Genomic DNA, 11,340 nt, shown 5'->3' with positions numbered 1-11,340 from the left:
CTTGAGATTATTGTCTCAAGGATCTTACCAGTGATTGACAGGAGTGACACTGGTCTGTAGTTGCTGATTACTGCTCTGCTTTTCTTTTTGTGAACAGGGACTACATCTGCCTCTTTCCACAGAGAGGGTCATTTACACTGTACTAGGCAGTGCTGAAAGATGCGAGTTAGAGGTGCTGCTAGCTTGTCTGCACATCTTCTCGGCAATCTTGGGCTCAACTTGTCTGGGCTCACAGCCTTTTCTTGGTCAAGCGATTTAAGAAGGAAATGCACCTCCTCCTGCCTTATTGTCACCACTGACAGTTGTGACACAGTTCTTGCAGCTAGCCAAGGAGGGTCCCTTGCTGGGTCAGGAACTTGCATTGTGGTAGCAAAGTGTTCGGCAAAGATGTCTGCCTTCTCTTGACTACTAGTAGAGGTGGTCCCATCCTGTCGATTTAGAGGTGGAATGAGTTCATCAGGCAGATAACCTTGTCTGTCCTTGACCAGGGACCACCAGGTTTTGGAGCCTACCCTTCCTGATGCTAGCTTTCTTTTTGTGTCCACCTCCCATTTAGCAATGGCCCACTTTTGAACGTCACCCATATGCCTACAGGCTTCCCTGTGCAAGTTACTGTTATAGGTGGTAGGATGTCTCTTATAACTTCGCCATGCTTTGTACTTAGCAGAAGCAGCCTCTCTACAATGAAAGCCAAACCAAGGCTGATGTGTAGGCTTTGTCACATGTTGCCAGTGAGGAATGTGTTCTTGTTGTAGATTAAGGATGTGCCCAGTGAAGGCTTTCACTTGGTTGTCAACATCCCCTTGGAGAAGAGCATTCCAATTGGTGGTGGCAAGCTCAAAGCAAAGGGCTGGCCAATTACCTCTTTCCCATAACCAGGTTGTGCGTGTGGACTCCTCACCTCGTTCTGTTGGGATCTTAAGTGTTGTAACAACAGCCTTGTTGTCAGACGATCCAACATAGCCAAGGGGTTGACAAGTGACTATACCTTCTGCCAGATCACTCACTACTGGGTCAAGGGAGGAGCCAGAGATGTGAGTAGGGAAATCAACAAAGTTTCTCATGTCAAATACTGCAAGAAGGTCATCAAAGGTCATCTGTATAAGGTGTTCATTGAGGTCACCAACAATTATGATATGTTGACAGTTGTGTTTTAGCAGAAGGGAGTCAATATTTTCCATTAGGAAGTTGATGGGATCTGCATGTTGCCACTGAGGTCTGTACATTGTACATGCTAGTACAGAGGTACTAGTGTTTATGCATAGCTTGAAGAACATCATTTCAAAATGTGTAGGGGTGGCAACATCAATGTGCTGGGCATGAACACTTTTAGAGAAGCACACAGCAACACCTCCTCCATGCCCTTGCCTGTCTCTTCTCATCCATGAGGTGTAGCCAGCAATTCTTGCAAAATTTTCTGGAGTCCTGTCATCCAAAAATGTTTCAACAACAGCTATCATGTCGGGACGTCGAGTGTTCACAAAACTGTGTGAGCTCTCCAGCATTAGTAATGAAGCCTCTAACGTTGGCCGACAGGATGCTGATAGACTGGCTCCTCATGATGTGGTCAGCTTGAGGTGGTGGGCGTGTAGGGCATGTAAGGTGCCTGCCCTTGAGAGAGGTAGGGTACTGAAGCAGCTGCAGGGATGTAGGTCTGTGGTCTTGTATAAGGCACAATACCACCTGCTGTGCTGGGATAGGAGTAGCCGAGTGGGTGACGTGTGAGAGTGCTCACCAATTCAGAGATCCTGCTGGTTTGTTCTGAGAACAGGTCTCTAAACAGGTGGTCCTGTCTGTCAAGTTCCTTTTTCTTCCAACACTGGTCCTCCTGATGTCCTTTCTTGTAGCAGTAATTGCACCGGGTATCTCGCAAGCCTTCGCTCTGCCTTCCTAATATTTTTAATACTACCTTGTGAAACCTTTCATATTCTAACATTTTCTCCATTTTTTCTTTATACTTGTACTTTGTGCAAGGTCTCGTGTCGTCCTGAACTTCAAGAAGTTTAGTTCATTTTTTGCAGTATTAATATCTTAAATAACCCATCTTAAGAAATTCCTAAATAATGTATCCTTATCTGGAGTATACCTGGAGAAGGTTTCAAGGGTCAATGCCTCCACGGTCCAGCTTGTGACCAGGCCTCACAGTGGATCAGGGCCTGTCTGATATTTTTTTATTTTTTTTAGCATCTTTTTATAAACTAAATGGACATTCATATCCATTGTGTAAGAAAAATAGGGCACTTAGGCAAATGTTGTACAAGTGTCTCATTTATCACTTGTTAGTTTTGTAAACTATTTATTCACAAGAAAACTAGCATCATTATTATTTTTTCCAGAGTTGTAAGTGGATCCCGAGATGCCACACTGCGAGTATGGGATGTTAATTCAGGTGCCTGTGAACATGTTCTTGTTGGACATGTGGCAGCTGTACGTTGTGTGCAATACAATGGTCGCCTTGTAGTGTCTGGGGCATATGACTACATGGTTAAAGTGTGGAATGCTGACCGAGAAGAATGTTTACATACTCTTCAAGGTCACACTAATAGAGTCTACTCTTTGCAGGTATAACAGGTTATTGAGTCATTGCATAAATACTTGAAACAATAATGCTTAAACCTTCATATACTTATGTAGTAAATATTGTGCAGCTGGATTAGTTTCTTGGCTGTTTTTCATTTTGGAAGTTTGCAATACAGAATTTAACCAAATTTTTGTCTTTTGCAACAGTTTGATGGTATCCATGTGGTAAGTGGGTCCCTTGATACAAGCATCAGAGTGTGGGATGTTGAAACAGGTCAGTGCCGCCACACACTTATGGGTCACCAGAGTCTAACATCGGGTATGGAACTCAAGAACAACATTCTCATATCCGGTAACGCTGATTCCACTGTTAAAGTATGGGACATCGTTACTGGACAGTGTTTGCAAACACTCTCAGGTAAGTCTGATGAATGACACACAAACTTTATCATTGATTTAAATGTGGATTACACACATGAAGATGTGAGATTTGATGCACATGTCTGTATTAAGTTGTATTGATATTGAATATTGAAATTGAATATTGATATTGAAAGAGGGGAAGGTACCTAGGGATTGGCAGAGAACGTGTATAGTCCTTTTATATAAAGGGAAGGGGGACAAAAGATATTGTAAAAATTATAGAGGAATAAGTTTGAGTATACCAGGAAAAGTGTACGGTAGGGTTATTATTGAAAGAATTAGAGGTAAGACAGAATGTAGGATTGCGGATGAGCAAGAAGGTTTCAGAGTGGGTAGGGGATGTGTAGATCAAGTGTTTACATTGAAGCATATATGTGAACAGTATTTAGATAAAGGTAGGGAAGTTTTTATTGCATTTATGGATTTAGAAAAGACATATGATAGAGTGGATAGGGGAGCAATGTGACAGATGTTGCAAGTACAGTGGACCCCCGCATAACGGTCACCTTCGAATGCGACCAATTATGTAAGTGTATTTATGTAAGTGCGTTTGTACATGTATGTTTGGGGGTCTGAAATGGACTAATCTACTTCACAGTATTCCTTATGGGAACAAATTCGGTCAGTACTGGCACCTGAACATACTTCTGGAGTGAAAAAATATCATTAACCGGGGGTCCACTGTATATGGAATAGGTGGTAAGTTACTAAATGCTGTAAAGAGTTTTTATAAGGATAGTGAGGCTCAGGTTAGGGTGTGTAGAAGAGAGGGAGACTACTTCCTGGTAAAAGTAGGTCTTAGACAGGGATGTGTAATGTCACCATGGTTGTTTAATATATTTATAGATGGGGTTGTAAAAGAAGTAAATGCTAGGGTGTTCAGGAGAGGGGTGGGGTTAAATTATGGAGAATCAAATACAAAATGGGAATTGACAGTTACTTTTTGCTGATGATACTGTACTTATGGGAGATTCTAAAGAAAAATTGCAAAGGTTAGTGGACGAGTTTGGGAGTGTGTGTAAAGGTAGAAAGTTGAAAGTGAACATAGAAAAGAGTAAGGTGATGAGGGTATCAAATGATTTAGATAAAGAAAAATTGGATATCAAATTGGGGAGGAGGAGTATGGAAGAAGTGAATGTTTTCAGATACTTGGGAGTTGACGTGTCGGCGGATGGATTTATGAAGGATGAGGTTAATCGTAGAATTGATGAAAGAAAAAAGGTGAGTGGTGCATTGAGGTATATGTGGAGTCAAAAAATTTTATCGATGGAGGCAAAGAAGGGAATGTATGAAAGTATAATAGTACCAACACTCTTATATGGGTGTGAAGCTTGGGTTGTGAATGCAGCAGCGAGGAGGCGGTTGGAGGCAGTGGAGATGTCCTGTCTAAGGGCAATGTGTGGTGTAAATATTATGCAGAAAATTCGGAGTGTGGAAATTAGGAGAAGGTGTGGAGTTAATAAAAGTATTAGTCAGAGGGCTGAAGAGGGGTTGTTGAGGTGGTTTGGTCATTTAGAGAGAATGGATCAAAGTAGAATGACATAGCATTTAAATCTGTAGGAGAAGGAAGGCGGGGTAGGGGTCGTCCTCGAAAAGGTTATAAGGAAGGGGTAAGGGAGGTTTTGTGGGAGAGGGGCTTGGACTTCCAGCAGGCGTGCATGAGCGTGTTCGATAGGAGTGAATGGAGACGAATGGTATTTGGGACTTGATGATCTGTTGGAGTGTGAGCAGGGTAATATTTAGTGAAGGGATTCAGGGAAACCGGTTATTTTTACATAGCCGGACTTGAGTCCTGGAAATGGGAAGTACAATGCCTGCACTCTAAAGGAGGTGTTTTGGGATATTAGCAGTTTGGAGGGATATGTTGTGTATCTTTATTCGTATATGCTTTTAAACTGTTGTGTTCTAAGCACCTCTGCAAAAACAGTGATTATGTGTGAGTGAGGTGAAAGTGTTGAATGATGATGAAAGTATTTTCTTTTTGGGGATTTTCTTTCGTTTTGGGTCACCCTGCTTAGGTGGGAGACAGCCGACTTGTTGAAAAAAAAAAATTTACACGGAGAAGTTTTGTTATTATACTCAGGATGGTATTGCTCAGTCTTCGTACCTGCATTTTTCGAATCAGTCATTATATAACTATAGAGAAAAATAAATAATTTAATACTAGTGTTGCATTCCAGAAAATCAACTTTGTTTTTTAAACATTGGCTATCTCCCACCAAGATAGGGTCTCCCCCCCCCCCACACACACACACAAAAAGACATTTTCACCATTATTTACTCCATCACTGTCTTGCCAGAGGCATGCCTCTCCAAACTGCAGGTATTCCCACCACTCCTAAACTAAAAGCTTGCCACTTTTCTTCTAACAAAATATATAATTTTTGTGTTCAGTAATGTAAACTTGCCTAGATTTTCGCAGTTGTATTGTTAACATCGTAGCATACCTAGTGGCATGTTGACTGAACGAGCTTCCTGGTGACTGGGCCCTCACTATATACAAGCTTCTCATTACTGGGTTTTCACCACTTGCAAAATTTGTTGTAGGAAAAATGCTAGTAGTTGTATGACCCATGTGGGTTTAGCAAATTCTTTCAGTATAATTGACCAAGTTTTTTTTTTTCTGATGTCAAAAGTAATGTATACTTTAAGTGTTGTTGTTTATGTGCAGTGATGAAGAAGGCTTGTAGAAAATTGAGGTCAATAGAAGCATTAACAAGCATAGAAGTATTAAAGTAACCCATTATAAATGTTTAGCTTTTCTGTCAATTGTCTGGAAGATAAGGCACTTGGTACAGTCTTCCAGTAATGCATTCCATTTTGTCCTTCATCTTCCAACTGCTTTTTGGTGTCATTAGCTTCCGAAAAAGATTCTCTACCATTTATTTTTTTGTTTTTTTGTGGACACTGCACTTTTAATTTCGGGGTATTGGACGGTGAAAGGATTAAAGTGGGAGAAACTGTTGTAGAAAGTGTAATTGGTAAATAAATAAGACACATGTGCAACACTTGGTATCTATTGTTGAAACATTTCATTAACCAGTGGCTTCCTCAGTCTAATACAGAGAAGAATGGTTGAAGAACATAGGGAGTTTGAGGTAATCAGTCCCTCAGCCTGCAATCGATGCGATCAGTACCAGGGAGGTACTACAGGTAGATAAATTAAGATGTGTCTTAATTTATCTGCCTGTCAGTTCCCTGCACCATTTATCTATATTCATGTAGTAGGTAAGTTTGAAGTGCCAGTGGTAAATGATAATGGGGGGACCTCTGATTTAACTATATATAGAAAAATGGTTTTGTACTAGGTAATACCTATTTTACAAAAGAGGATGAAAAAAGCATGTCAGATACAATGTAGGACATGACACAGCAGCTTGTTTGACTGTATTAATACATTAAAGGTTGATAGGTAGACCTCTGCATTTGCATGTTTTTAGAGGGGTGACATAAATATCTCTAGATAGTACTAGATTGGTAGAGAGCAATTACCCAGAGAGGTACTACCATCCTGCCAAATAAGTATGAAACGGAAACCTGTAATTGTTTTGCATGTTAGGATTGCTGTTGTCTCTCTCTCTCTGTCTCATAAACACATGGAATACCAGGCATATCTTGCTACTTCTACTTGCACTTGGGTCACACTATACGTGTGTACTCATATATATATGTATATATACATACCCCGTCTGGGGTTTATGAAGGATGAGGTTAATCATAAAATTGATGAAGGAAAAAAGGTGAGTGGTGCATTGAGGTATATGTGGAGACGAAAAACGTTATCTATGGAGGCAAAGAAGGGAATGTATGAAAGTATGTATAGTGGTATCAACTCTCTTATATGGGTGTGAAGCTTGGGTTGTGAATGCTGTAGCGAGGAGATGGAGGCAGTGGAGATGTCCTGTCTAAGGGCAATGTGTGGTGTAAATATTATGCAGAAAATTCGGAGTGTGGAAATTAGGAGGAGGTGTGGGGTTAATAAAAGTATTAGTCAGAGGGCTGAAGAGGGGTTGTTGAGATGGTTTGGTCATTTAGAGAGAATGGGTTAAAGAATGACATGGAGAGCACACAAATCTGTAGGGGAAGGAGGGCGGGGTAGGGGTTGTCCTTGAAAAGGTTGGAGAGAGGAGGTAGAGGAGGTTTTGTGGGCGAGGGGCTTGGACTTCCAGCAGGCGTGCATGAGCGTGTTAGATAGGAGTGAATGGAGATAAATGGTATTTGGGACCTGACGATCTGTTGGAGTGTGAGCAGGGTAATATTTAGTGAAGGGATTCAGGGAAATCGGTTATTTTTATACTGCCGGACTTGAGTCCTGGGAAGTACCATGCCTGCACTTTAAAGGAAGGGTTTGGGATATTGGCAGTTTGGAGGGATATGTTGTGTATCTTTATACATATATGCTTCTAAACTGTTGTGTTCTGAGCAACTCTGCAAAAACAGTGATTATGTGTGAGTGAGGTGAAAGTGTTGAATGATGATGAAAGTATTTTCTTTTTGGGGATTTTCTTTATTTTTGGGTCACCCTGCTTCGGTGGGAGACGGCTGACTTGTTAAAAAAAAAAAAATACCCCGCTGGGTTTTCTATTTTCTTAATAGTTCTTGTTTATTTCCTCTTATTTCCTTGGGGAAGTGGAACAGAATTCTTCCTCTGCAAGTCCTCATGAGTGTCGTAAGAGGTGACTAAAATGCCGGGAGCAAGGGGCTAGTAACCCCCTTCTCCTGTATACATTACTAAATTTTAAAGGAGAAGCTTTCGTTTTTGTTTTTAAGTTGCCCTACCTCGGTGGAATGTGGCCAGTTTGTTGAAAAAAAAAGTGTATATCAGATCATAATTCAGTGGTAGGTACAATGAGAATAAGAGGTAGGTGGGGGTGCAAGGAGAATGTCATTGGTGGGTAAGAGAGAGAGGTGAAAGTTTATAAATTAAGGGAGATCATTAGGGATAAGATATAAGCAACTATTTCGAGGAAGGTGAACTAGAGTGCATGTAGTGATGGTAGAATTAAAGGGGGTAAGGCATCTGGGATTGATGGGATTAAGACAGAAATATTAAAACCAGGTACAGATGGTGTTGGAATGGTTGGTGTGTTAGTTAAATATATTCATGAAAATGTGGAAGGTACAATACCTAGGGATTGGCAGAGAGCATTTATAGCTTCTTTATATAAGGGAAAAGAGGATAAAAGAAGAATGTAACAACCGCTGATGTGTTAAAAAAAAATTGGGAGTGGACTTGTTGGCAGATGGGCATATGAGAGACAAGGTGAACCACAAAATTTACAATGGGGAAAAAGGTAGGTGGTACATTGAGACATCTGTGTAGACAAAGAATCTTATCCATAGGGAAAAAATGAGAATATACCAGATTATAGTGGTATACCTGGAGAGGGTTTCGGGGGTCAACTCCCTTGTGGCTGAATCTGTGACCAGGCCCCCGCAGCCCGGTCTGTGACCAACACTTTTACTATATATGCCAGTGTACAGATCACCACAGCATATAAGTCAACCCCTAAAATTTTCAGGTGTTAATTCTGGTATAGGTGTCTATTCACCCCCCCCCCCCAGAAAAAAAGGGGGGAGCACACTTCCATCATTTGTTATTGCTCATGAACTGATATTTGTTACCTGTTTGCATTACTCATATTCAAATAACCATACAGTATATAGCAAAAGCATAAAGCTGCACCATATTTTAACTTAGAACATAGCCATTTTAAGAGTTTAACAAGATCCACTCTTGACACATGATTTTACTTGTATTCTTGAATTTTGTTCTTAGCTAGGTTTTTCTAGTAAGTGTTATGTGTCAGTATTTTTTGTATAATGTAATAGGCCATACCAATGCCATTTACAATGTTTCATATTTTATTTTTACTTGTAGACTGAAGGAAGGAAGCTTTATCTATTTATTTTATTTTACTGCAAACAGTACATGGAGATTGTGTATATACAATAGTGGGTTGTAATGCAAAGAGAGCCTCTATTATGCCTAGGCATTATGGGCCAACTTAACATTATTGGCTTAGTCTACTTAACCCTTAAACGGTCCAAACGTATATATACGTTTTTTCAACATTTGAAAGTATGTAAGAAAAATTTAGATCTTTTGTTTTTTTACATTTGAAAATGTGTAAAAAACTTTTATCTCCATTTTATTTTTTGTTATATTTGAAAATATGTAAAAAAGACGTAGATCTACTTTTGGAGCACTACGGATTTGAACATCGATCTGCTTGGACCGTTTAAGGGTTAATACTAAGGAGTATATCATAGTTGTACAATAGGATAGTACAGTGGACCCCCGCATACCGTCGGCATCACATAACGTTCAATCCGCATACCGCTCGCTTTTATCGCAAAAATTTTGCCTCGCATACCACTCAAAAACCCGCTCACCACTCTTCGTCCGAGACGCGTCCAATGTGCGCCCTTAGCCAGCCTCACGTGCCGCCGGTGGCATTGTTTACCAGCCAGCCTCCGCGGTAACATCCAAGCATACAATCGAAACATTTCGTATTATTACAGTGTTTTTGGTGATTTTATCTGCAAAATAAGTGACCATGGGCCCCAAGAAAGCTTCTAGTACAGCAATAAGGGTGAGAATTACTGTAGAGATGAAAAAGATCGTTGATAAGTATGAAAGTGGAGTGCGTGTCTCCGAGCTGGCCAGGTTGTATAATAAACCCCAATCAACCATCGCTACTATTGGTGGTACAGCTGCTGCTGCTGCTGGAAGTGAATGCCAGTCAGCCTATATCCAGCCTGTCTCCTGTCATCCACCTGCTCCTCCGTGCTGTGTGCATCGTTACACGTCTTCCAGTCAGCCATTCTCGTGGGTTAAGCCAGTCAGCCAACCCAGCTTCTAACCCAGCTGAGAGAGAGAGAAGTAAGCCACGCAAGTTCCTCTGAAGTATTGTCTATATATCGCTTTGTGCTCCCAGTTGGATGCCAGTTGGATGCTAAGAGTGGTCTTCACCATCCCTGTGGCATAGTGGCTTATCAAGCCACCTTCGTGGGTAGTGAGTGGAGTGCGCACCAGTGAGCGCCAGCGAGAGTCACCTCCTCACCCACCGCTATGCACTCTCTACTCACCACCACCACCATCACCCACCACCAGCCATCCACCTCATCTACCTGTGGTTGTTTGCACCCCTGTACCGGGTCCTAATACTGTTTTGGCTCACATAATTAGTCAAGAGATGTAGCTGAGCGCCAACGATAAAGCCAGTTATGCGAGTTCACCAAGAAAGCGCATTTCTTCACAACGACAGTGTGAGTGTCGGCGTCATCACCGCGCAGGACAACCTTCCTCATCACCAGTCATCACCGTCGACTACTACAGACTTCAGTGATAATTTTCTGTTTAGAGACATTTTTCTTGCATTTAAAGACATTTGCGTGTGTGAGACATTTATAGTGAATTTCTTGTGTACTCTAAACCTTGTGTTTTCAGTGTAGACTCAGTGTTTCTTTGACTCGTTATTTTTGCAATATTTTTCAGTGTTTTCGCTCATCTTATATTTTTTTTATCTGTGTTTTTTTTATGCTTCTCTCTGTCTGTAGTAAGTATTATTGTGTAGTGTACCAGTCAGTCACTCTGTGTGAAGTGATTCATTTTTTTTATTGTATTCTTTCAGCATTGTATTCTCTCCATTTTTCTTGTCTTTATGTCCTTCAGTAAGTTCACTGAGATGTCCCAGTCACTTTTGAACGTTCACTTAGTGTATCATTCCAGTCAAAGTCAATATGAATCAGTCCACAGTACCAACATTCCCTTACTGACTGAAAGACAATACCTAGCCCTTGAGCAATGTGTTTGTTCTCACAGCTTGTATCTGAGATTTGTTAAAGTGCTGCGAAATGTGAAGTTCAGATTAAGTTCCTATAGATCCATGAATTACTTATTAACGTAGCCGAGCGGTCAGGCACTAGTAATACTGTCACTCCTGTCTGGACTCCAGCCACAATATCATGCACGCAGGATAGTGCGACTACTATCCTTGCGATGGCGACTTGTTCAAGTATTCGTTCCTTCCCAGGGGACGCTTTGAGAAGAACTTTACTTGCAACGAGTTATGCCATCTCTTGCTGATGCCACAAGCCGTTGCAGAAAGACGTTTCTGTGGCTAGTGTGCTCACTTGAGTGTTGTTGTTGTCCCTTGTGTTTCAGATTGTGATCCCATCCTAGTTGACAGTAATCAGTGCATTGTAAGAAGTTATTTCTCGAGTAACTTCCACGTTGTTAAAGTTTGTAAGTGAAGTTTATACCTGATACCTCGTGTCGCTGTGTGCAACTCAGATTGAATATCAGCATTGTTCACCATGTTCATTTCTTTTCTCCTGCGCTTGCAGTTTGAGATAGTAGATTCGTTCTCCCTTGCTCATATTGCGTGTTAT

The 11,340-nt window shown here is 41.0% G+C and overlaps 1 protein-coding gene across 1 annotated transcript in view; it reads left to right on the top strand.

Annotated features, from left to right (window-relative positions):
* Window positions 1–2,336: 2,336 nt before the first annotated feature.
* Window positions 2,337–11,340, top strand: part of LOC138853745 (F-box/WD repeat-containing protein 7-like) — a gene marked incomplete at its 5' end in the record, with an annotated part of 19,941 nt that continues 10,937 nt past the window's right edge. The window contains 2 exon segments of the mRNA XM_070092204.1: window positions 2,337–2,562; window positions 2,728–2,938. Coding sequence (XP_069948305.1) covers window positions 2,337–2,562; window positions 2,728–2,938 — 437 coding nt within the window.

Source organism: Cherax quadricarinatus, chromosome 38, assembly GCF_038502225.1.
Source record: "Cherax quadricarinatus isolate ZL_2023a chromosome 38, ASM3850222v1, whole genome shotgun sequence".
Lineage (NCBI taxonomy): Eukaryota > Metazoa > Arthropoda > Malacostraca > Decapoda > Parastacidae > Cherax > Cherax quadricarinatus.
Note: the sequence above shows the minus strand (reverse complement) of the source record. Positions and strands in the feature narration are given on the sequence as shown.